Source organism: Macrobrachium rosenbergii, chromosome 7, assembly GCF_040412425.1.
Source record: "Macrobrachium rosenbergii isolate ZJJX-2024 chromosome 7, ASM4041242v1, whole genome shotgun sequence".
NCBI lineage: Eukaryota > Metazoa > Arthropoda > Malacostraca > Decapoda > Palaemonidae > Macrobrachium > Macrobrachium rosenbergii.
This window is the reverse complement of record NC_089747.1, coordinates 1,942,474-1,970,000: the sequence shown is the minus strand read 5'-3', so window position 1 is coordinate 1,970,000 and position 27,527 is coordinate 1,942,474. Positions and strand designations below refer to the sequence as shown.

The 27,527-nt window shown below is 35.0% G+C and overlaps 2 protein-coding genes across 2 annotated transcripts in view; one reads left to right on the top strand and one right to left on the bottom strand.

The window, feature by feature from the left end:
* Window positions 1-475, bottom strand: part of LOC136840484 (uncharacterized) — a 3,102-nt gene extending 2,627 nt beyond the window's left edge. Inside the window, exon 1 of the mRNA XM_067107149.1 lies at window positions 185-475. Within this exon, the coding sequence (XP_066963250.1) occupies window positions 185-263 (79 nt within the window). The 5' untranslated portion in view covers window positions 264-475. The remainder of the gene's footprint in view (window positions 1-184) is intronic.
* Window positions 476-11,505: 11,030 nt separating this feature from the next.
* On the top strand, window positions 11,506-24,039 carry Hacd2 (3-hydroxyacyl-CoA dehydratase 2). The gene is made up of 10 exons (XM_067106281.1): window positions 11,506-11,735; window positions 13,688-13,804; window positions 14,283-14,393; window positions 14,855-14,975; window positions 15,835-15,942; window positions 16,652-16,779; window positions 17,460-17,572; window positions 18,742-18,864; window positions 19,412-19,530; window positions 20,687-24,039. Exons 1-10 carry the CDS (start codon window positions 11,646-11,648, stop codon window positions 20,767-20,769), a joined length of 1,113 nt encoding a protein of 370 aa, XP_066962382.1. The 5' UTR covers window positions 11,506-11,645; the 3' UTR covers window positions 20,770-24,039.
* Window positions 24,040-27,527: the final 3,488 nt, after the last annotated feature.

Here is a 27,527-nt window from a genome sequence, read left to right as displayed (position 1 = left end):
GCCTGTAGGTAGAAGTAGATCGAACTTGCTTGAAAAGTTATGTACTTTTCAGGGAAATATATGTCAAATATTTAGGTTACGTTTCATCTGGTTATTTATACTATAAATAGAAACATTCAGCTGCTATACATAACGAGAGAGAGAGAGAGAGAAGAGAGAGAGAGAGAGAAAGGACTCTCCTCACCTATTAGAGCATATTTCCCCCGGGCGATGTCTCTGAAGAATTCCCAAGAGGCGACTTGGGCTGCAGTGAAGGACGTCATACGATCCTTCACTTTCCCTAGGACCCCTTCCGTCTGTTCCTGTTGGCATGAAGTCCCACGTGTCGCTGATGAAAGTCATTTCAGGAGATCTCTGAACTCGTTCTTGTTCTCAGAATAGTCACGAGGTTTTGTTCGCGGAAATAAATTCCCGCTAAATTTTTCAGACAAATGTCCCGCCGTTGTTTGGAATGAAAGTTACGCTGAATGATTTAAAATCAATAATTATTTAAGTGTGATCTTATAAAATATGAAAGAAGTATTTGTTTATGTATATTTGACGTTAAAGCTTATTTATCCCCCAAAAAATTATATTAACTTTGTACCAAGAAAGTGGTCTGTGTGTATAAACCACTCTGGTTTTTAATGACCTCAAAAAATCTATAAATCAAACCAGTTAATGGTAATTAGATATACATAACGTTTAAAATAACGTATCGAAATTACACGATGTTCAAAACGTACTGTAGTTTCGACTTGTATCTATTAAACATATAGTTTAAAAAATAGTAGGCCTAAGCATTGGCTTCATAACTATGAATCTGAAGTCAGGCCAACTCAGCGTTATTTTATAGACCACAATTACTAGATACTAAGGATATTTTCAGTATAGTGAACACTGATCGTTCAGTTCTAAAACGGTAATCAAAACTACGTTGCGTTTAAAGTTATACAGACTAATAAAAAAGAAAATTTACTTACTAAGAAGAAACTGTAAGTACTGGCTCCTTCTCTGAATGCTGGCTTGATATCGGTAGCCACAAGATCCTCTATTGAATTCACAGGCTGAGATCTTTTAGTAAATAGATCAATAAATAAATATATTCATATGTATATATATATATATATATATATATATATATATATATATATATATAGTTGTGTATGTGTAGGTTTTCGTTTGTGCACGTGCATGTACACTTAAAATCGTGTGATGTATAGGCTACGGGATGCATGTTTGTGTGTATGTATGTGTAGGCCTATATGTGTGTGTACCATCAGCATCTGATTTGCACATACGTCCAGAACGATTCAGAGATTGACAGAGTGCGAAAGAGAGAAAACGAGAGAAAAACGAAAGCGAGAGAGAGAGGGAGAGAGAGAGAATACTGGCTACAGTATAGACTACATGTATACGTATATATGAGGCCTATGGGTGTGTACCATCAGCATCTGATTATCTGATTGCACAAACGTACAGAGCGATTCAGAGAGAGAGAGAAACAGACAGAGCGAACGAGAGAGAGAGAGAGAGAGAGAGAGAGAGAGAGAGAGAGAGAGAGAGAGAGAAAGCACTTCATTCGCTATAAAATTCCGGTTCGGAAATTACTGATAAGAAGTGGCGTCTCATTCATACTCTCTCGCTGGCAGTTTTCGAATGATGATATAAATTCTGAATCCCGTTTCGTACTTTATGCACTCGGCACCGAGACTCCCGGGATTGCGAAGGTCAAAGGTCAACCTAGGTCACCGTATCCTGTGCGTTGTAAGGACATTTATTTAATTTATAAGTTTACTTTTAAGTACAATAGACCTATTCCGTAAAATATGTTGGTTATTAAATAGAAATATGCTTTATTTTTGTTTGTGAGTTCCTAAGTTTGTCAAGGCGGTTGCGCTGAATAGTTACGTGTGGTTTTTGCCAAAAGTAGACCTAAAATGGGCCTCGTTCATGGCAACAGTTGATCAGAATTTGGAGAAAAAAATTCTTGAAAAGTTTGCAGTGTCCAAAACATTATTATTATTATTATTATTATTATTATTATTATTATTATTATTATTATTATTATTATTATTATTGATTTTTTCAGCTAACAAAGTACAACCTTTTTAAATCTCAAGAATTATTTTTTTCTAATAGAAGGAAAATGTTCTCTCTCTCTCTCTCTCTCTCTCTCTCTCTCTCTCTCTCTCTCTCTCTCTCTCTCTCAATATCCTAAAAGGTAACTCTCTCTACCTCTCTCTCTCTCTCTCTCTCTCTCTCTCTCTCTCTCTACTAGAGAACTCAGCCCAGCGAAGCATCTTCATTCACAAAAAGAAAAAAAATGTAGAATCTAGCAAAGTAATTATCCCCAGGCCAGCTCTACAAAGGAAACCATTTAGAACTTTTGTAGTTTCGAGTAGAACGAAGACCTGAATTTAATTAAATAATTATAAAATTCTACATTATTTTGTTTATTTTTATTGTGAGGAAAAATTCCAATGGACATTTTGATTCCGGAGATAATTCCGAAAAGAGAGTTTCAATTATCTCGATCCCAATTCTTTCTTTGGCGAAAATGGGAAGCAGGTGTTAACCGTAACTTGCAACAAGCCGTGGCGGTTTTTTGCTAGCTGCCGTGTGCTTAATTGAACACCCCCCTTCCCAGGGAGACGAGCAATTCTTTTGTATTAGTTGTTAATCGTATTATTATTTGTTGTTTATTATCATCCCTTACTCTATTCCCTGATTCGTAATTCTCGCTCATTCATAGATTTCTCTATTTGTTTTATTTTTATATGTATTCGTCTTTCATTATTATTTAATTTCACTCTGTTTATATTTATTATTGTGATCGACATAAGTGCATTGGTTCCGGTGTTAATCTTCAAATTGATAACTTTAATTCTGTAGGTAATTTATATCTTTTCATTGAATATCCTAAATAATTTTATGTTATTAAAATCGTATTTCAAAATATAAAAAAATTAAGCTGAATATATTTTATAAATTCAAGGTACATTATCAGATAATTTGAGGAACCCAAATATTACCATTTCACAATACTTCAGAAGAAACCCCCTTTTCACAAGCGACTTAACTGCGTCGCATTTAAACGGAACTCTGTCAGTCAGTCAGACCAAACCACTGACCTGAACGGTATTGCCAAAAACGCAGTGATGGACCCACTGTAGACTGAGCCAAAGACGATCGCTATGAGCATCAGAATTCCACTCAATAAGCGACTTGTGGAATCTCTAGGCCACCAAGAGCTACCTGCAAAGGTGTGTGGTGGAGTGGCTTAGTTTTGCATTTCATTTTTTAATCAGTTTTTCAATAAAATCCTGGGAGATTTATGTGCATATATTACAAGGGATATACACGGTTTCTAACAGTACTAAGCTCTACAGAAAATGTATATTTGATTGTCCTAATTCTATGTAGAATTTTGGATCTCTTACGAACAAAAATTCCCAAAGACTTATAGACCCATTATTCTTTGGCTTAAATTTCTTGTCATATCTTATTCAAAACCATGGAGATTTATAAGCATAAATTTCAAGAAATATACACGCTTTCCTACATTCTACTCTCTACAGAAAATATACAGTTGGTGGTCCTAATTTTAAGTAGAGTTAATTACCTTACATGAACATATATTCCCGAAGGATTATATAGACCGATAATTCTTTGGCTTAAATTTCTCGTCATATTTTTCACCAGATCCTGGGAGATTTATATGCATATATTATAAGGAATATACACGATGACCTGCATTAATACTCACTACGGAAAATAAACACCCCCTGATCCTAATTTTACGTAGAATTAACACTTCCATACGAACATATATTCCCATCAAGAATCACAGTCCTTTTCGAAGACTCACCCTGATAGACGAAGATCGTGAGCGTTGCCCAACAATATTTGATGACCTTTCCCAGCCTCGTATTTCCCCGTTGACCGCCTTTTTCGTAATAAAATTCGGCTTCCGTTCCCGGAATGAGCGCTAGCATTACACCTGTCATGATGGCCGTGAAAAACCAACACGCCCACACCTGAAATAGAGGAAATATAATGGCCATTGGTTTTATTATTTGAGAATTTCCCGTCTACGGCCCAAAGCGTAAGGTACTCGTACACACTTAGCGATACCCCAATACTTTCTGTTTATAAGTGTGTAAATAGGAATAAGTGTTTAAGTACGTTTGTGAGGTGTTTTAGTATGTTTGTGAAGATGCATGTGAAGGGAAATTGCGTATGAATTGGTATCTGTGTTGGCGTGTGTTTGTAAATATGACGAAGTATGCATTAAATATTTTATTGATAAGACTACTATAGGCACAAGCATGTTTGTGGTTATACTTATGAAAATGAGAAACTATGAGTATGCATGTATATGTGAATATATTAAGAATACATGAAATGTATGTATGAATGTATGAAGAATATATGAACGTATGTATGCACGTCCGAATGTAATAAGACACGAAAATATATGTTAGCTTTCGTGTGTGTATTTATTAAAGAAATTAAAATTATATGGAATTTGTTTACATACGTTACTACGCATCACAATTTAATGAATAGAGTCTTATCACTACCTAAATTGAGATACGATTAGATACTGAAGACATTTTGATTTCTTGAAGACCAACCAAACATTAACAGTTCAGTAGATATCTAATCACTCTGAAGATAAGAGCTGATCAGATATAAAAAAAAGACGTAAATCTCAAACATTTTGAAGACCAAACATTCTTGATAAACTCACAAAAGGGCTGAAGATCTGGAGGAGGATAAAAGGCTTGATAAAGATCGAAGGGGCCTTCGAGATCAGGATGACATTGTCCGTGCTGTAGACCAACCCGAAGTCTACGACCAAGGTCCTTGAGTAGACGGGCGTGAAGTCTAAGGGCGCTATGTCCGCTTCCTGAAGAAGGAGGCAGGTTTTAATGAAATTGAGCAAAGGAAAGTAGCAGATTGCATGTCATTCGCAAATTATTATATTGTCAGTTGAGGGTAATGTTTTGTTATTGTTTTGGCATTGTGGGTAATTTTAGATTTAACGACAATACTGGCAGACATTTTATTCTCTGTACTGAGTTTATTCTTACGGAAGCTTGAAGGAATATATGATTAAAAATGACGCATTATAAGGTATATATGTCATGGGAATTAACAGTTTTACTCTCTCTCTCTCTCTCTCTCTCTCTCTCTCCTCTCTATGATTAAAAATGATCTCTCTCTCTCTCCCTTAATTTGTCCCCATCTCTTTCTCTTATCTTTCTTCCCATCTCTCTAGTCTCCCCTCTCATGGATCTCTCTCTCTCTCTCTCTCTCTCTCTCTCTCTCTCTCTCTCTCTCTCTCTCTCTCTTAATTGTCTCCATCTCTCCTTATCTCTCTCTCTCTCTCTCTCTCTCTCTCTCTCTCTCTCTCTCTCTCTCTCTCTCTCTCTCTCAAAACTCACCTTTCTGGCGAGAACCCCCACCATGCCGTTCCAAGACCCATCAGCAAGCAAGGACCCAAATCCCTCCGTCAGGAGAATTTTCTTCGAGAAATTCAACTTCCTTTCAATTTCACGCAGGAGGTCTGGAGCATACCCTCCCGCCTTCCCCGGATCCTGCCCTTCCTCGTACTCGAAGACGGTCGGTTTCTGTTTGAGATAAGAGGGAGAGATTTCCATGTTTTGATTTCGAAGACGGATGAAGCGCTTAAGAGATCATTGTGACCTCAGATTATATTGGAGAGACGACACAAATTGTGACCCCAGGTTACGTGAAAACATGACAAATTGTGACCCCTGGTTACGTGAAAACATGACAAATTGTGACCCCAGGTTACGTGAAAACATGACAAATTGTGACCCCAGTTTATATGAAAAGACGACACATATCTTGACCTCAGGTTACATAAAACCACGACACATATTATGAACCCAAGTTACGTAAAAACATAACACAAATTGTGACCCGGGTTACGTGTAAAAACGGCATAAATTGTGACCCCAGGTTACGTGAAAAAACGACAAAAATTGTGACCCCAGATCACACGAAGAAACGACTTAAATTGTGACCCGAGATTACGCAAAAAACAAACGATCTACAATTAGCATAAAAAATGTACGCATAATTTGACGTAACCCTGAGTGGAATACTTTCAAAAAATTAACTTTTGAAGGGCCCCAACACAATCCCTTGAGGGACATGTTACGTCATCAAAGGACATAATTTGAGTTAATATTTACCGTGACGATGCTCATGCGTATCAGCCTCCCGTACAAGTCGAGAGGCGGTGAGGGCCAGAGAGGTTTTTGGGCATTAAGCCTTTTCTCTCCTAGAGTCAAGGTTCCTGCTGGCTGCAGCTGCCATATTCCGTCACCTCTGACGTTCATGCTCCCTATTTCGATAGACCTATGGCAGAAGCAAAAACAGAAAACGTAAGCATGAAAACTCATCCAATGCTCTGAGGGAAAACTGCAGTATATGGTAAATGATGAGACGTGTATGATAAATAACTTTTAAAGGTAGTTTCATCAAGTAGCCATATACAAAGATACTATCGATTTAGACTTCAGCAATATAGAGAAACTGGGTTATCAACTTGTCCCATAGAGTAGATGGCACTAAAGACGTGAGGTTTGTATTCAAGAACTATATATCATCAAGTTTCTCTTTGTCATTCAGGGGTCCATGGCCAATTTGTGTATCTGAAAATGTGTATCTAGTGTGTATCTATACTAAGGTTTTTCCTCAAGAACAGAAGGCTTGGTTGAGGAATAGGTTACCTTTCTTCTCAGTAACAGAACATGAGGAGGTATGCGGTTTAAGTATGTCTATTGATAATGCTAAAATACTGAACGTGTCTGGAAACATTTTACTTGTAAATCTTAAGAACTGATAGATATAAAAGAGAGGAAACCAATACTTTTTGATAGACAGAATTCTGATGCTTTTGTAACGTAAACATTACACGGAAATATAAATTGAATTTTGTTTCACGTTCGGGTACCTAACACTGCACTGACCAGCTAACACAGCACTGACGAGGTAACACTGCACTGACCAGCACCTCCTCGACGCTACGAAATGACGATAGAAAACCACAAATAAAGAAATAACATCCAGCGGAAATAACCTTGACGTAAAGAAGGCTCCCGAGAAACAAAATCGTGCACAGAAGCGCAATGTTTAGACTAAACATTACCCAGTGTAGTCTAGTCTAGAGAATACGTTCTCTAAGACTCTAAGACTTGATCCAGTACAGGTCTAGTTCAAAGCAAAGCTCGTTCTCAAAACTAAACAAATATTAAAGTAAACAGAATACCTGTCATGGGAGTGTATTCTATCAGCGATGCCCTGCGGTATATACAGAAGTATTCCTCTCATTCCCTCCGCAAAATGTTTTCAGCGCCTTCGTCACTTCGGACAAAACGTCTTTGAAAGATTTGGCCTCTGGAGACGCTGACTGACTACCCAGATCCATTTCGTTCTCTTTATATATACATATATATATATATATATATATATATATATATATATATATATATATATATATATATATAAGGTAGTAATTTTGTTAATTTGAAGAAAGCAATATTTTTATTTATATACATATCAAATTTATTGTGCAGAATTTTAACTGGAATTTTGGTCTAAATGTTATATATTGTACACTGGTTGTTTTACACAATACAAATAGCACTTACAGGAGAGAGAGAGAGAGAGAGAGAGAGAGAGAGAGAGAGAGAGAGAGAGAGAGAGAGAGAGAGAGAAATTACTCAATACTTACCATAGCGTTCATTTTACTAGCGCTGTACCTCTCTTTAGCCTGAAATAAAAAAAATTCGCTAAGTTCGCTGACGTCATTCGCTGAACGGTGAATCTTCATAGCTTATGAAACTGGTATGCTAATTAGCCTATTGTGTATTAGAGATATAGCTTCCTGTATTTCGTTATATCTTACAGGTGAAATAATGCCTGTATATTCTGTTTCGTTAAGTTAGTAGAAAGAGAGACAGACAGACAGAAAGAGAGAGAGAGAGCGAGAGAGAAATAAAGAAGGATGGAAAGAGAGAGAGAGAGAGAGAGAGAGAGAGAAAGAGAGAGAAATTCATTTTCATTCACAACCAAAACAAACCGTCGTTATGGTCGAGGTGATCCAAGACAGCCCACCGACCAGGACGTATTGCTGGGCCAGGGCGTAGGTCGACCTCGCGAAGGCTGCTTTCAGGAGGTTTGGCCCGCCCAGGACCTGGGCGGGCATGCCAGCTCGCCAAAGGGCGTCCATTAAACAGGGGTCTTCAGGGTGTGAAAAAAATAAATAAATATGTATATATAATAATATATATACAGAAACATTGGAAAATTGTTACTCACTCTCTCTCTCTCTCTCTCTCTCTCTCTCTCTCTCTCTCTCTCTCTCTCTCTCTCTCTCTTACCTGCTCTTTCCTCAAACACAACGTGAAGGTTCGAAGGCTGAAGCCCTCTTATGAGGTACACAATGGCTCCATTCAAATCATGATTGCCATTGCTTTCAAAGCAATCATCATATGCATGAGCAACATCGCCCTTGGTTGAGTTTTCCGATGGAATTTGCTTGGAAAGCAATGCACCATTCGAACTACGAATATCTGTAGAGAATAGATAGGAATAATGTAAAAGTTATTATTATTATTATTATTATTATTATTATTATTATTATTATTATTATTATTATTATTATTATTATTATTATTTTAAGCAAATTGGGTTCCTAGACTCATAGGAGTGTGAGTCTACGAGCGGAATTAACCTGGGCGTTAACTCCTTATAATAAAATTGACTGGACATGTTGCATGAAAACTTCAAATCCTTAATTTTGACGTGAAATTTGTTCAATTTATTGACCTGAGGATATTGCAACTGAACTGAGCTTCCGCGCAATTTCAGTCAAACCGACTCCTGCTTGCTGACAAGTTTTCAGCTAACGGGAAAATTGATTGGTTTTAAGTTGTCTGGAGCCACAAATAATGTGAGATATACCTATTCATCTTACCTTTCAGAAGTAGGAAGATGAAGAGACGAGAAAAAATTGATGGATAAGGAAAAATCCTCCTATTTGTCACTTGTTCGCTGGACCGTGCTCTCATAACTGTAGCGTAGGCCTATCTACAGATCGAGAAAACAATAGATTTAATAAATCTAGTCATATCTACTTAGCAGATAGCTTTTGTTATACGTATACCCCAGCAGTATTGGCCTTTGAACTATGGTATACAGGTGATAGGCGACTATTCGGTACGGTACTAACCTCCTATGGTACTAACGATTCTGTACCCTCTGTGCAAGAAGAGAGAGAAGCGCACACTAGCCTGAACCGACAGAAGTCTAGAGCCTTATATCAGAAGTCTTTTAATTAATAAATCGCTATGGATTCCACCGAAGATTCTGTTGGAGTATCTGAAGACCTAACTAACATTTGCAGGTAATGACTCAGAGAGAGAGAGAGAGAATAACTCAGTTGATACTAACATAAAATCCGTTATTTTGCACCGCTGGTGTAGAAGCTCTTTTGAGATCCGCGAAGTCCATTTAATATGCTCCTTTGAAGTCTAGCACATCCCAGCGCGGAGCGGTGGTGAATTATTTTCTCATTCTTGTGCCCCTTAACTTACTTTGAAAGAAGCATTTTCTTTAGGAAATAACTTGGTATATCAAATACGTACGTTGGAAATCTTTAAATACGGATTCAAAATCTATTTCAATCTAGTCGTTTTGAAATTCAAGTTGATTTTCAATAAACTTTTGCCAGGAAAAGTCACGAAGCAAAACTAAATTCTCACTATTTTTTTTTTATTTATCTCAAAACTTACACATACATCTTTCTTGTCCTAGCCTGTGCCCACACTACATTAATGAAAATATTAAATTACAAACTCAAGGCCAAATTTAACACCAAACCAGACACTCGTCTATCTACATAGCCTATTCTTAAACAAGTTTAACTTTCGTGAGTTTCACCTTTATTCTCAAACTTCTCCGTATTTTTTATTTTAAATGTCTTCACATTATGCCTAATTCAGTAAAGGAACTGCAAGATATTCTTCAAAGATATGTAGAAAAAACACTCAAGCATAAGAAACTCTTTTTTTTAACAAAAATCATTCCAAAAATTAAATGCCAGCGAAACCGAATAAGAGATTATCATTATTTTTCATTCTTGAAATGTCACGTGACCAGCAGATTTTTTTTATTCCTTTAGATTTTTCCTAAGCGATCATTCTTTTTGACTGTTGATTATTAGATTAGACTCCAAAAGCTTTATATGACTACGAGATTAGTATGATTTTATCTCTACAAAGAAGAAAATAATGAATGCCTGCTCGTTTTCTCAAAATAAATCATACGAAAATATACGTATAATACCAAGGTCTAGGTGTATACTGCTGTATATTTTATACGCTAAGTTTATGTGGCTTAATGACAGACTAAAGAAATCAATGTAAGAAACTATATACTTTACGACAAATGTGCTTTTTGACCGGTTTTTATGATTAGAATATCAAATCTGGGGAGTTTATCATCTTTTCCCCATACAGTTGTGATTGTAACCGTTGAAACATGTATATTGAGTTCCCTAGTTTAGAAAATACGTTAACATCGCCTCAGCTTCTTCTTCTTCTTCTTCTTTCTTCTTCTTCTTCTTCTTCTTCTTCTTCTTCTTCTTCTTCTTCTCTTCTTCTTCTTCTTTAACGAGCCAGTAGACGAAAGAAGCTTCTGTGACAGATTGGGAATTTGCATTGACGTCAAATTTATGACAATCCATTTTAAATATACTACAAACCGTTCCCTTGACATATTTGAAAGTTTAATCAATAATTACTGTTGGTCTTCTATATGCACCTCATATGGCATTTTTTTCCAAGGTGTAACTATTACATATTTTTAAAAATTATGGTCTAACCTAATGCGAATGTGTTTTCGAGAAGCCTGAAATTGTTCACAGGTTTTACAAGATGTTTACGATGAATAAGTAATATCTTTTCGAAAGCATTAGGCTCTTATTTTTATACAAGAACTATGGTCTCCTTTTAAGATCTACATACATAATTTTTCTGTCTCTTTTTTCATTATAGATAATTTATTTACGATCTGTGATGTCATGTCGGACAACGCTCGCTAAAGCCAGAGAACTAAGAATTAGCAATAATTCTCAAATATACTATTTAACATGTTAATTACAGCATATATTTTTGTTGATATAAAAAACTGCAACATTCATATTTAAACCTCTGATTTTTCTCCTTTTTTTTGTCTTGAAAATATGAATTATTGTTACGCCGACGAAAAACAGCTGACTTTACAAATGTCAAAGCTTGGTATGTTCGATAACGTGCAATCTTCACTTAAACAAGTCATATTAAAAGTCCATTTATGAGCATATATTCCTGTTAATATAAAAATTCATAAACATTTTAATATCTTAGCCATATTTAAAACCTATAAATTAGCTTATTATCATCTATTCTGGGAATAAAACAGACTTGAATCGAACACGCCAATGAAATCGGACAAGTTCTACGGTAGTAGCCAGACCAAAACATTGATGGGGTCGAAACAGAAGTGACAGTCGGGAATTGTGACTTGGATATTGACCTGTAAATTGACTTGTCGTGCCATTTTGAATTAGTGAGTAGGTCAGAATGGAAGCGGATAAGCATCTGAGCCCCTTCGTATATTGGGCGCAGACTGATTCTACCATAACCCTGAGGATCGAGTTGAGAAATGTCCAGGTAGGCCTGCGGGAGGCCTTACGGGAGAGGCCTGTCATTTTCGTCGTGTTATATTTAAGCCATGCGATATAGACATATTTATAATATAAATAAATGTATATTACTGTGGTTTAATTTAGATAAATGTATATTACTGTGATTTAATGTAAGTAAATGTATATTACTCTTGATTTAAAGAACGCTTTAGGTACAAAGCGAGGGCAGGTCTTACGGTAGAGGTCTATAGTTTTTCTTATATATATATATATAAGCCATGTCATTTAAAACTTATAATATAAACAAATAAATATTTAAGACTATGATTTAAACAACAATTAAGGTAAAGATTGAATTCTTCACCTAGTTTTTACCTATATGAGGTTAGTTCAAGCCAAACCAAACACATGAGGTTAGACTACTCCAGGTTAGCCTATAGACTGGTCTAACCCTTAGGTATATATTAAAGATACAATTTCATGTAATTATATTAACCTAAGGTACAATGTCTTGTCTTATCTCTGGTGCTTGCTCCCCCCCAATCCCTTCCTCTGACCCCTCATGACAAGCCATAATCATAAATGGTATCATGTTAGGTAAAATTGCAAACTACTACCACAGCCCTTTAACTTGGCAACTACCAGTCTACTTGAAAAGTGGATGCCATGTTTAGTACCAGCCCCTTGGGATTGGGTCCAGGTCATTTCGGCCGTAAGTCATTTAGGCCATAACATCCCAACTGGCAAACGGCCAAAATGGTTGTATATAATACTTTGATCCCCAAGGGGCCAGTATTAAACATGGCGTCCCACGGAGCTTCCGCCATGTCTTATGGCCTAAGTTGTGACGGCCTAACAGGTTCACGGCTGAAAATAATACGGCCTAATTGTCCTGAACTCTGGGATTGAATGTAAAAGCATTACCAAAAGGTGTTAAATATAAAGAAAAGACATACAAATATTAACAATAGACAGTAAATATCTCGGTCGGCGACTGGCTGCAGAATCAGGCTGTGGTAGGCTAGTAGTCTGCAATTTTACTCAATTTATTTTAATACTACAGCTCAATGTTGGTGTTTTAATGCTGTGCTGTCAAGTCTTCTTAATATGCTTATTTTGAAAACAGTACTGAAATCTACTGCAAATTTACTGTTAGCAAGATACTTACCATCTTTTGTGTGCATTTTAACATTCATTCATAATTGTTTTACATGTCATTCTGCTTTGCATAACATCGCATTATGGGAGCCAGGTTTCTTCACCTTTAAGGTTGTGTCAGGAGCTGGTGCCTAGGTTAAGGTTAGGTTAGGATGTACCCCAATTAAAATATGTCTTTGAACTGCTTTGGAGCTGGCCATAAGCTGCTGAAATAGCATGCACAACTCTTTTGCCCTTTTATCACATTTTTCTCCAGTAGTCAGCAAACTAGACCACAGGATTACCTGCTAAAAACTTAGTAGTTTTATTTAAGTCTTGAAAAAGCACCATAAAAAAATTGCATACATCAAGAATACATCCTAATGTAACCTTTACTAACCTAAACTAACCATGAGAGCCAAGCCTCCACCCTTTGATTTCACTCACCTGAGATAACTACAGGTAGTGAGTAATTTCTTGGAAAGCAAATGATAAGTAACAAATGTGAATTGTCCTTTTTATTTAAATATCTTTGAAACAGAACTGGTTCTAAAAACTTACAATTAATAGGACTTCCAAGTAGCTAATGATGATAATGGAACTTTCATTGTGCCACTTTGTTATTATAATTTATATCTTGATTTTCGCCACCTTAAATGGATTTGTGTAAGGTAATGGGTATGTAAAACATGAAAGATTGCAGAAACTTATATATTTGAAGTAATATATTTTCATTTTCATCTGTACATTATAATATTGAGGTGTGATCTTTATCTTGTGCTTTAACAAAAATGCCATCTACTTTATATTTTTTTTTTAATGCTCGGTCACTTATTTCAGAGTCCAAATGTAGATCTCCAGTCTGACTCCTTGTCCTTCCTTGCTGTTGGGAATGGAGCACAGGGTGAAAGAAATTATGGATTAAACTTACGGTTCTACAAAAGCATTGATACGGACGTAAGTAGCCATTTCCACTGGTTAGGCAAGTTTCATTTTTACCTTGAATTATTAAGGGGTTTGTAACCATACTGAATATTCCATCTCTCTCTCTCTCTCTCTCTCTCTCTCTCTCTCTCTCTCTCTCTCTCTCTCTCTCTCTCTCTCTCAGGACAAGTTAAAAGTATTGTCTTTTGTAACATGTATAAAGTTGTTGCAATTTAATTCTTTCTTCAGTAAAGTCTTAGAAATTGGTTCTTTAGGTCTTGCAAAGAGGGTTATTAATTTTTTTTTTCCCTCTTTATACACAACTGATCCAAAGTTGTTCATTTTACATAAATTTTAATCATAGTGATTGGTAGACCATATTTAAGCAAATGCTACTGTTGTATGGTACCAGGTTAAGTAATTGCAACAAACATCAGCATTTGCATAACAAATCAGGCATTGGGAGGTGATACTTCATTATAGTATAATTAAAATTCCTTCTATTTTACAGGCGAGCAGGTATCGAGTTCTTGACCGCAATGTAGAATTTTCCCTAAAAAAGTATAACTCAGAATTTTGGCCAAGACTTCTTGAGGATGCAAAGAAGCCAGCATGGTTAAAGGTAGGATTTCATGTCACATTGTGTAAAAAAAAAAATATTCTTTTAGAGAAGATATTTTGCTTTTTTTTTTGTCAAAGTTGAAAATGCATAGATTGATTATATATGTTACCTGGGAGCAGACTTGATAAAATTCTTTTGGGTTCATTTCATTTAAACTTGACATTCTATTCTAACTCAAGTTTGATATATAAATGCAGCAAAGAAGTTATTCTTTTTTAATGAATGTAATGGTGCAACAATTGACTTGTGACTGTGATAAACTGTAACTTCCTTTTGGAAGTCTACGGTTTAAGCGTATGCCCATGAGAGGCACATGCATTTTAAGAGAAATAGACTGACCTTGTTATGCATATAATTCTCTAGGAGTACTTAGGGTTTTCTAATCATGGTTTTGGATCTTGTCTTCTGATGAATGTTTCTACCTTTGATCAGACTAAACTGGTACATTTCACAAATTACAGATAGATTTTGACAAATGGACTCACGAGGAAGACTTTTCTGATGAAGCACACGACATAATGGAAGATCATCCTGGACTTTATGAGAAAATTCAAGCTGAAGAATTAGGTTGGCCAGCGAGAAGTAAGTACTGTACCCTATATCTTTTAGAATTATAGATGGGATATATACAGTATCTTACATTTTTTCAAACTTAGTTCAGGATGTTTTACATATTTGTCTTTTAGATATATATGAGGTCTTTACAACTTTTAGATATGGATATGTCTTAGTTTTTGAAATACAGTTCAGAATATGTAGAATCTTTTTCATTTGAATCTGGATATGTATATCTTACCAAGGCAGTGACAGAAATGAAGATGCTTATAAAGGTAGATATTCCCGTCAGTGACTTTAAACTTTTCTAAGTAAGTGTCAAGTTTTGTTGAATGGTGAATCTGATAGCAGGTGAATGCCATATTTCAGTCATTTTTTTTCTCATCTACAAATTGGATACATTCATTTGACCAATGGTATTCGGTGAACAATCTAAATGACCCAGTCCCAAAGTGCAGACCAACGCGAATGGTTGCCTTTGTTTTGTGTGATTAACAAAATCGCTGAATAAGATTTCTAAACTTAATCCTGAATGAATTGTGAAATTTGGAGCACAGTAAAGTTAAAGAAGTTGGACAGCTTAATGGAACAGACTAAAAGTGAGAGGCAGAAAGCAGTGAGCTAAAGTCATTGGGATGTTGTAAGTGGTAGCCTAATTCCCTAAAGGGTCTGCCCTTGTAACTCATTGGTTTGTATGCTTTGAATCAGTAATATAGATTCAGATTTTATGATTACTGTATTCCCATTTTAGCTGGATCTATCCCACTAGAAGTAAGATTTAACGTATTGTATTGTAGGCATTATTTGAGAAGTAATAAAAATTTTGTGATAAGTAATATCAGTTCCATTTTTACCTCATTAATCTTATTCTGTCTTTAATTTTCAGGAGAGAGTGTTAAGAATATATACTTATTCTTGTACAACCTGTGGCAGTTCGTAGGTTTTATTTATATTGTGTCAGTGCTGACAACGAGGTACATGAAGGATGGGCCAGGTCAGCATATCTTTTGTTTATTTTATCTAGTAAAAGCACTGCCGTAGCAATAATTGTATTTGATATTGAGATCAGTGACCTTTTATTTCTAGCTGTGGAAGGTCAATCATTTTTGTTGCATATATAACCATGTCAGCATATCTTTAGCGCAGTTTAATTAAAAATGCTAATTTTTCTCATTAACTTCAAGAACTATTGACAAAGACTAAAGGGCTTAAAGTTAACAATTTGAGTTCTAGTTCCTCTCAAGAATAATATTATTTTGGACATAACTGTTGTATGAAGAAAACTTCATGGTTGTTTGATGAAAAGTAGAATAGTCAGGTTCAGGTGATACTTTTTTTGGGCAGTAAATTTTCCAATTACTGTATAGAAAGCCTTTTCTGCCAGTGCCAGGGTAATGGTATTTCTTGAATTGCTACTGTGTCCCTGTTCTGGAAGTTGAACAAGGAAGAAATTTGTTTTATGAAGGAGAACCACTAAATTCTTTTTGTTTTCCTTTGTGTGTGATATTTCCTGCAAACATCAAATAGAGTTCTAAATTTGACCTGCAGACCCTCAAAATTCTGAAAATAGTTTTTCAAGAAGTCCAAGTTGAATGATGGATTGCCAGTTTTGGGAGAGATGAAAGTAGACCCCTTCCTTAAAGTTTTAAATGTATTTTGAAAATTACTCATTTTGTTTTGAATCCTTTGTTTTGTATTTCCAGAGTCAATGGAAGGAACTTACGCAGCAGTTGGATGGATGATGAAGATGTGTTTTACAACACAGTTCTTGGAAATACTTCATCCAATGGTTGGATATACAAAAGGATCTGTATTTGAACCTCTTGTTCAGGTACGTTTATCAGTTCTGTACTTTGTAAGTGTATTAAGCAGGCTTTCTCCATACTTCCTTGAATGTGTTAGGCAGGCTGCCAACCATTAGATCATCCAAACTGGAGAATTGTTTTACAGTTCAGTTACCGTCTCTTATAACCATAGTCAGCATAAAGCTATACAAGTCAAAAGTAGGTAAATATAAACCATTACTTTGTGCTAAGGCCTCCCCCCTTACTCTCCTTGATTTGAACAGACTTAAAAATTGAAGAATGAGGTTCCATACTCAGTGGGATAGTAAGAGATCTTGGGCTATACCTCAGGGTAACAGATCATTGTACTAAATCTGTTTGCTTTTGCTTACTTGAACTGAGACATAACAGTGAGGTAGGCAGTGGTTTGCATTTGTAAAACATAATACATTTAGAATAATTGTATTTGCAGTATGCAGATTTAATTTAATGTAGCTGTCCTTGGCCCCCAAGTGTTCTGATTGACTGCAGTAACAGTATACTGTAGCAGCAATGAACACCAAGTAAAAATAAAGCTAGTACACCTTCTTCTAACTCTGAAGTATCATATACATTCCATTTGCTATAACTGATGTTGTGGCATTTGATATGTCAGTAAAGTACAGTATTTGTATGCTCCATTTAAGAAAATTTTCTTATAGATTGACTTATTTTGCAATGTTTTCAGGTTGGTGGAAGGGGCATCATCTTCTTTTGCCTGATTGAAGGGGAAGAAAGAATGCAGACGAAGCCAGTGATATTCTACTTGTTCATTGTCTGGTCGTTTATTGAAATTGTAAGGTAATTTTAGGTTATTTAATTGCTTCTGTTTTGATTATTGGTTTCCAAATGTATATTTATAGACCTTTCTTCACAGTAGTTATGTTAAATTTTATGTACATTGCAAAAACTGAGGAAAAGATACTTTGTGGTCAGTCACAGGTGTTAAGCAGTTACAAATTTCCATTTCGACATTGATTTTTGACCATTGCCAGTGAGTACCCTATTGGGAGAGGTCACTTTATACCCGTATGACTTCATTTTAATGTTATGTTGTGAAATAATCATTATAAAAATGAAGTTCATTGTACAATCTTATGCCTTCTTAGTCATAAACATAAAAATGATTTGTAAATTTTCATGATTGTAATCATTTATATTCATAAGGACAGAAATTTGTCTTTATTATTATTTTGGATTGGTAGATGATCATTTAGCAAACATCATCATCTCCTTATGCCTTCTCAAGTGAAACACAGATGCAATGCAGTAGTTTGGAAGCAGGCCTAAGCATCTCTCACTCATGGTGAATGCTAGATTGTTTGTAGCAGAATACCATAGATTTTGCAAATCATAGACTTTTATAACAAAAGTTATAAGATGAATCATTCATGTAGAGCTAATGAGTCTAAAATTGGGTTAGTTATCCAGTTACCAACGAAATGTAGTCAGAGGAAAATCATGGTTAAAGTGCTCAGTATTAATTCTCATCCTCTTAAGTAACTACTTGACATAAGTAAAAGCAGACATATTTGTATTGAATATGATAGCTTATAAAATTGTCAATAACGTTAACATTTCTTTCACAAAAACTCAAACTGTACTAGGTATCTTCAGTCCCATTTCCTCCACTTAGTTACATTTCTCTTGCCCAGCCCTATGAGAGTACAGTATTGTACTTTACTTAGTGGTCTCATTAAGCTAAATGATAAAAATGGTAAAAGCAATGCATCTCTAGTTTGCAGTCTAGTGTAAACCTCTGTATGAGAATGGTCTTATCTGTCACCTGGCTGTTGTTTTGCTCATTTCATCGATACTGAGCCCTTGGTTTGTCTACCTGAACTGTGTGTTAAAGAGTTTTGTATTCATGAAACTGAAAGCAGTTTTGCGCATGACAAAAGAACTTGTTTGTTTTGCTAAAGTTTATCAGAAGTATTAGATGTAATTGACTGTATGATATTGTTTTGCAGGTACCCATATTATATGCTCCGTGTGTATGACATAAGCATTGGCTTCCTGACTTGGCTAAGATATACTATTTGGATTCCATTATATCCACTTGGCTTCATTTGTGAAGGCATTGTTATTCTTAGGTAAGATATAAGGTTTTGCTTCTTATCACTGAGCAGATCATTTTCTCTTATTACATTTTATCAATTATTATTGTCTTTTTTACACCCAGCAATTATTTTATTGTTTTTATATTTGCACAGACAGTAGGTGAAGGATTTACATTTTTCACTGATTTATGTAGACTGCTTGTTTGTATACAATATTTAAAACTATATCAAATTTTTGGTTTTGTTGTACTGTCTTTAGAGTTTAGAAATGAAAAGAGAATGAGTCTTCTTTAGCAATCAAAATGAGAGTAATTTTCGGTAAAAAATCATGGCTTGGAATGGGTGCTACAGTTTTGGTTATTTTCTGAATGTAGTTGTAAAAGATCTTGCTACCCATTCCCATACAGCTCCAAACCTTTCTGTTATCTATACTATACAGACGAACTCAACCTCTAAGAAGTGTAATGCCTTTCAATATTTTGACATAATATAGGAGTGTTGAATCCCATGCAAAATTAATTTGCCTCCACAGATTTTTTGTCTGAATTAAAATACTTATGGTTATTTATTATTCTTTCAGGGATATCCCATACTTCGAAGAAACTGGGAAGTACTCTGTAGCTTTACCCAACTGGTTTAACTTTAGCTTCCACTTCCCTACTCTTCTGAGATGCTACCTGCTCTTCTTCTTCTTCCCAGGTGAGTAATTCAAGGTTACTGGATCTTTCTTTGTTTGTGCACACTTTAGTAAGTTACCTCCAAAGGAAGTATCTCGAATGAATGTTGTTCGTGAGTTACGGGTATACTCCAGCAAAAGCATCATGAAGAATGGTAAAATTTTCATTTCACTTGCATCAGTTTTTGAGCAGGTGAAATTTGTGCTCCGTTTTTAGAATTTCAGAGGTTCAATTGCAGCAGATTTATATATGTTGAAATGTGTATCTTGACTACTTAGTAAGGTATCATGGGGATTTAGAGGCTCAGTTTTAAACTCAGTTGAGGTCTGCTATGTGTGTTGTTTGGTTAAATGTGCTTTCAGAAGCGTTTGAGAAATGGAGAAGACCTTGTGTCACTTATGCATGACCAGTTTGCTGCTACCACGTTTATGATGTTGCCATATCTGTTGAAATTCATGTTTTGCAGTTATTATTAGATAGGTGCGAAAGAACTATTGAATATGAAATGGCTTTATATCCAGGAAGCAATGTTTGTGTAGGGGTGGTTTGATGCCCTGCTGCTGAGCCTCCTGAGTAGATGTGTGATGTAATTAATATTGATTTACTCAGCAGGTAAAGTATGAATATAGCAGAGGCCATTGTATTGTTTTGTTCCATGGAGTCACCCCATTCTGCTTCTTCACAAGATGGGGTGAATGTGACAAACTACCAAAATAAAACCATTTAAAAATGTCAGTGCACACATATAGACTGGATACTTATATTAGAATAAACTTCTAACAGCCCCAACTGCTTGCTAATGCATACTGGAAAAGGTTTATGCAAAAGAAATTAAAAATTGTTTTAGCAGAATTTTTCCTTTTGCTCTTTCTAGATTATCTTTCATGGTGTGGTTTTAAATGCAAAAAGTTTCATGCAGAAAATCTTTTGGATGGGGAAGATTTATAAAAAACTTAGTAAAAGCAAGAAAGGCTTGTAAATAATGCCCATTTTCCCATTTATATGAATGTTTTGCTCTAGAGAATGGCTCATTTCTGTCCTCATGCGTTAGTGATTTCCTGTAAAAATTTGGTAATGAAGAAAAATGAGCCATAAAAGAACATATTGTCTTGAACCATCAGTACTTTAACAAGCCATTTTAATAATCCACCATTTATTCATTTGATGATTTTTTACAGCAATGTACAAGATGATGAACCACATGTATCACTTGAGGATCAAGAAGATTGGGCCCAGGAGCTGGAAGAAGAAGTTTGCGTAGAGAATGTCCGCAGGGAACTTGGTAACCCATTTTAGTATTAATGTCATTTTGTCTTTTACTGCCAAGGGATAGTTTGTGTGATTTTCTGTGATTTTAACTATTTTAACCATATCACATTCATATTAAATGATGGGGGTCTTCGTGTACTTTGCAGCTTCAGGCTAGGAACAGACAAAGTGTGGTATGAAGCATTTCATTTGTAAGTGGAGAGAAAAGTATAATATGCATGGAAATCGTTTCTCTGCATTTACGACTATGCAGTTTGAAGTGCAATGGGTGTATGCGTGGAATTTTTGTTTTCTTGCCGTTACTGAGTGTCTACTTGTTTTCTTTGTTTTGCCTTGTATGAAATTCATATGTTTTTGTGTTCTAGTCATTTATAGTCACAGTATGGGTAGCTCTTACTGATTACGAGTCACAGCCATGAAGCTGCTATGATTCGGGGGTCTTGTTAATTTGCCAAATTATCCTGTTAGCTTGTCTCATCACCTACAGTAAAGTACCCAGTGCAGCTCTGTTAAATAAACATTTTTAAGGAAAATTTGAGTGTGGTGGAAGTTACTACAGTTGTCTTGTATATAATTTTACTGTTTTTGTGTACGTATACTGAAAAAAAGGATTGTGGTTCAGTAACGTTAATTATTAGGAATGCTTGTTTCCGCTAGCATAAAATATTTTAATTTATTCATGATATCCAGACAAAGGGTTAATGGTGAGGACCCAAACTTTCCCTCCACCATAATTTTGATAAGTGAATTTTACTATGCAAGAAATTTAGCAATTTGTGGGTAAGGCAATTTGAAAGACAACTGAAAATGTTAAAAAATTACATATAATAGAGAAGATAAGTTTAGTATAACCTAATAGAGGAATGTAGTGATCCCAAATGGCTACTTTCCCAGTATGGGAGGGTGACGGAAATGGCAGCATGAATTTGGTGAAATTTTACAATCTTTTGAAATTAATCCCTTGGTTATTCGGACTTCCATTATCAGAGCCAAGCCGGGAAAATACAGATGTATTTCCCATTAAATGTAAGCAATAACAAACAATAAATATTCAGATGTTGCCAGTAGAAGATATACTTTTGTCTTAGTTTTAATGTGTAGTTTAAATTTTCAAATTCATGTTACTGATGAAAATATTTTCTATTAAATTACATAAAAATTAATATCAGTGTGAAATGTTAGCGAACATTATCAAGAAAATTGGAATTCCCTCCTTAGTAAAGAAAGTAATTACTTTACTCATATCAAGATCTTGGCTTATGGATCAGTGAACGTTCATTTAATTTGAAGGTTATTACAGATAATAATTTTAGTCTTCTGTAATGTTAATTTTAAATTACAAATTCTAAGGCTTAAAACATACATAGTACATTATTAAGTACCTCCACATCACTCTAAAAGGTGACAATTTTGAAAGAGGGCAGGACATCCTTCTTTCTTACATTTTATGAAAATTATGTTTTAGAACTTCTTACCATCTTCAGTTTTTTTAGCTTCTAATTATGTGAACACTGCAGATAATGAAGACTTGGAGTTTCTTTGTCTCAGAGTGAAGAAGAAAATTTTTGCAGCTGGCAACTTGAGTTCTAAGGTACTATTTCCTTTATGCAAAAAGTTAGACAGGACACACACACACACACACAGGAGAGATATGACCCATTTTTCCTCAATATTTGTTTCATTATCAAGCTCTTTTACAATGAATTTTAAATTTTAATTGCATGAAATATGTGGGAGGTTAGAAGACTTTGTATCAAGATTTTCATGGCAGTTGTTATATATTCAGATATACTCTACCAGAATTTAATGAGTTACGGTAACAAATACAACTCAGTGGTCTGGTCAAACTATTAATGGTAATAATATTGATATTAGTTTTCTGCAATTTCTCTGTATCCAGTTTTCATATACTGTGTAGATTCTAGGTGGGCATTTCTTGAGACCATTGCAGTGTAGGTAATTTTTTAAGAAATATCACTGTTGGAAGTGTATACAAATGATGGTAGCATTGTGCCCCCAAAGGATTTCTCATCGTTGTTGTTGTAGGACTTGTATTTTGCAATTTTTGTTCATCCTTTATGTATTTTGCTGTTGTTTTTATCCAGTAAATCTGTTGGGTTTGCTATTTATAGAGTGAAGTTACAAATAAAAGAGAACCCTAACGAATAAGATTGTAGAGTTATAAAAGGTACTTTGGTCACAGTTGTCTACCAATACTTGTTGCAGTGTCTTTTTTCATGTTACTTTACCTTGTTACCATTTTCAGGTAAATAAGCTATTTTGTTTCTTTAAGTGCATCATGTTTGTTATTCTTGATTAAAGCAGTACATGTACCGTATATGTTACCTTTGTGAAGTTTTACGAGAGTGAAACTGGATGAGGACACAATCTTTTATGCAAGGAAACAATTTGGTTATGTGAACATACGGGATATTTTCAGTTTAAAAACGGCTGAGAAATATTTTACAAATGTTCTGTATTTTAGTGTATTGGTTTGGTTGGGTTTTCATGTCTATAATGTTTTGAAAACTGGAAAACATACGTATGTATATATTAACAAAACTATAAGATTATAAGTAAGATATACTAATTTATCTTGTATTCTGACATTATTACTTTGACACAGGAAAGAATAGAGAAAAATCATATGTATTGCATATCATAAAAGGATGTGGAAGCCGGTTCGTAAATTTTCAGGTTTCTGTATGTGAGCATAAAAGGTGAAAGTTTTTTGTAAGATACATTCTATTATAACATTCTTTCAACATAATGTGGTCAGCACCTGATCAGAATCTATTAGCTTGAGCAACTGTTGCATCCTTAGAAAGTTCTGATTTTCAGTTATTAGGGGAACATTTTGAGGATGGCAGATACTTCAGCATTTATCAAGGACATCACCAAGTTAAGCAGCAAATGAATGTAACTTAATATCCTAGATTATTCTGTAGAACAATATGGTCTGTGTGTAAAGTAAATCCTTCATAAAAGAAATACATCAGCCTTATGTGGCTATTTTTTTGCAGTTATGTGTTACATTGCATTCTGCATTCCAGTGTCTGGTCATCCATTTACTAAAACTATTCCAGTCTTTTTCCCCAGACATACTGGATAGTCATCATTATCATGATTGATGTTTGTAAAAATGTCTTTTGAATTAACACAAAGGGTTCTCTCATTTGTGGGGGTTTTCCATGTAATATGTAAAAATAAATGGTAGAAATGAAAATGCCTTATGATCAAAATAGATATATTGTTGATTAAACAAGAGTGTTTTAATTCTTACCTATAAAACAAGGGAGCTGTAAAGGTCCCAGTACAGAACAAAATCCTTTGAGTAAACCATACAAGCCTATAAGTGCAACTTAGTGATTTTAGTTATGCCACAGAATTCTATTGTGAAATTTACACACCATTTCTTGAAGGCGAGCTTATCTGACAATGAATGATTTGATTTTCTCAGTTTACTGGAATTGAATTCAAACACAAGACTACTGTAGAAGAAAAAATAATCTAATATAAGCATTTAATCATGGATAGAAGTTAAAGTAGTTAAAAGTATACATTTTTCCAAGTATGGTTCCTTCAGGATCTCTCTTTCTTGGGTAGTTAGAGCAAACAAAACAGAGAAGAAATATAATTTCCCTCAACCCTTACAGTGGAAAATTTAAAGGAAGGCAAAAGGGAAAATAACAGAAAAACAGAGCTAGAGACTACACAAAGGCTACAGTCTTTTCTTGCTGAGTGCTTTTGACATCAGCTGGTTGGATGAATCCCAACAAGAACGGTTAGTTTGGAAGTGATTTTTGGAGCCATGAGTGGTTGAATCATAGCCTACATGAAGCCTAAAAGTGAACAATAAAAAGGCCTAAGTGAAGTACACCTAGCTAATGTATTTGTACCACTGGGAAATGACAAAGGGACTCGGCTGTCAATAAGAGAATCTACACAGTATTTAGACACTTAAAGGTATGCTTAATTTTGGAATAAATCAAGCATGAGTTGGCATTCAACCGATACAACAGCCTTGCATTGGCCTGGCCCTAACACCTTGAGTAAGAGCTACGTTAGCTTGGAACATTTATAAGATACTGTACCCTATTATTTCTAAAGTAATGTATGACAAATTAACCAAATACACTATCAATATAAGTATACTATTCACATTAGTCATAAAAGAAGCAAAACAAGTGACAATCGCGGTATTGTTTGTTTACATGATCAAAAGTGACTCCAGGTCACTTAACAACATCCTCTGAAGTGCTTAATACTTTGGTAACAGTGAGCTTTGAAAATTAGCCCTCTGGGTTCCTGGAATATCAGTATCGCCAATGATTCCAGTGGGGAAACATATGTTTGTGTTAGCTGTTATAGCAAAGGAGACCCAGAAAATATTTTAAAAAGAACAGGAAATGTATATTTTCTTATGGGAAAGAATCAGTCAGTGTCAGCGCTTGAAAACTCAAGAACTCTTTTATGTGGACACTGAATATTCAGGAAGTTAGTGGTATTATAGCTGGTCACAACTAAATTAAATTTATAATGGACATCGTTTACAACCTGAAGGTAAGTACAAAAGCTACTTTTAGTGACACTGTGTTTAAAATATAATTTGGCGGTATTTTTTCAGGATTAGATTATCCCATATGAATGTGCTAGTATTTAATCGTCTACATTTTAGTGTTGTTGAGGCTAATAATATAAGATTAATTAATAGTGTTAACCATAGCAAATTGTCAGCCACCTTAAGTTGTAAAGTCCCCGCTAAACGGGTTTTCTGTGAAGAACCTCCCGTTTTCTACGGTGCCTTTTCGCCTGACCCTAGGTCAGGTTAATCAGCCTTATTTTTACTATGTAATTGTACATTCATTATCTATCCATTTTTGTCCTTGTATATTGTGTATGTGGCAGAGTATCTTTGTATTTAATCTACTATTTTTTTATTGTCGCGTTATCTGTATGTATTGGGTCACAATGAGACCATGAGAATATATCAAAGTGAGTAATATTTTGTACGACCTCAAGCCTATGGGAAGTGTGCCATATAGCTTTGTATACCAATTAAGATCTCTGTTGATATCATTGCCTAATAGTGATAATGTAACGTCTTAAAAAAATTAAGGCTGAATTCTCTACAATGTCCTTTGAATATTATAATAAAAGGAATGAAACACCATTTGTACAGTATACTGGGCAGCAGAATTTAATCTCTTATGCTCTGCCAAGCAAGAAAACTACATTACTTCTTGTAAACGAAGTCACTAGACTGTAGAAATAAAATGAAACTTGTACCTTTACTTTGAAACTAATATCTGTTAATCAGAAGATCAATATGAGAGAATGGCAAGGTTGTCTTGGGGTTTAAAGTGCGAAAGAAAATGAGGAGTTACTGCTGCTTTATTAGAAAGGCGGTTTTATATAGGCGGGCGGACTGACGTCACGCCGAGGCAATGAGAACTAGGTGACCTGTCAATAACATTTGACAATAAATACTAAAGTTAACAGCAATAAGGTTACGAAAACCTGCTTTAGCGGGGACTTTTCTCAGAACAAATAATTACGTTTCCCTAACTCTTCATCAGTGCAGGACTTAGTCTCTCTCTCTCTCTCTCTCTCTCTCTCTCTCTCTCTCTCTCTCTCTCTCTCTCTCTCTCTCTCTCTCTCTCTCTCTCTCTCGATTTATGTTTTATTTCTTGAAATATTGTAAAATTATGAGCTTTTAGTTTTCTAATACGATGTTTGCCAGTTTGAATATGCATGAAATGATCATTGCAAGACGTTAAATGGAGTTGCAATTGTCAACAACTTAGTTATAAAAGAGTGCGAAATCAACTACTTAACACTTGTGGCTACTACTTCCATTTTTCTTTTTCATCTGGGCACTAGGCTACTGTACACGTTTCGTGGTTATTAACATTAATAATTCTAGGCTTCCTTATTGTGATTCATTTAATGTTTTTTTTAATTATCAAGCTTGTTCATGCTCTGTGCATTACACTAATTACTGGTTTCTTGGTTTATCATGAGAGTTTATATTGATTAGTCTGCATAAAAAAATTCGAGCCATTTTTAGTATGAAATGGAAAATTAATTGATGTTCTACATAAATATATGTGGTATAATAACGAACGATACATTATTTTCCCTCATATTGATTAGTCTGCATAAAAAAATCGAGCCATTATTAGTATGAAATGGAAAATTAATTGATGTTCTATATAAATATAAATGTGGTATTATAACGAATAATACATTATTTTCCCTCATATAACTTATGGATATGTCTTAGCCTGGCCTTCAGCCATCACGAGATATAGTCGTAGTGTGTATCTTAGTGAGAGAGAGAGAGAGAGAGAGAGAGAGAGAGAGAGAGAGAGAGAGAGAGAGAGAGAGAGAGAGAGAGAGAGAGAGAGAGAGAGAGAGATTGTGTCAAAACAGTATCTAAGCGTTCTAAATTGCAGCATTACAAATACTTGCTATTTACTTGCATTATTATCTGAAGTACACTTTTTATTGGTGAATATTCGCTATATTCTCAAGAAAATTTATTATGTTATTCATGTCCTTATGGCGTCTATTTAACTGCAGGTTAATTTTAATGAATGCATAATACAGCATCTTTAGAAAAATTTAGCAGAACAAAAAAATAATACATTTACCTGCAAAGAGAATTTCAAAGCATTGGAACAATTCATACTAAGTTTTTTTAGTATTGTCTGAAAATAGCTACGAGTGTAATATTTAAAAAGCAGT

Coding starts and splice junctions, on each gene's coding strand:
- Hacd2 (XM_067106281.1), top strand. CDS start 11,646: ATGGAAGCGGATAAGCATCTGAGCCCCTTCGTATATTGGGCGCAGACT. Junction 17,573..18,741: donor TCGTTTATTGAAATTGTAAG/GTAATTTTAGGT, acceptor ATTGTTTTGCAG/GTACCCATATTATATGCTCC. Junction 19,531..20,686: donor GCTCTTCTTCTTCTTCCCAG/GTGAGTAATTCA, acceptor GATTTTTTACAG/CAATGTACAAGATGATGAAC.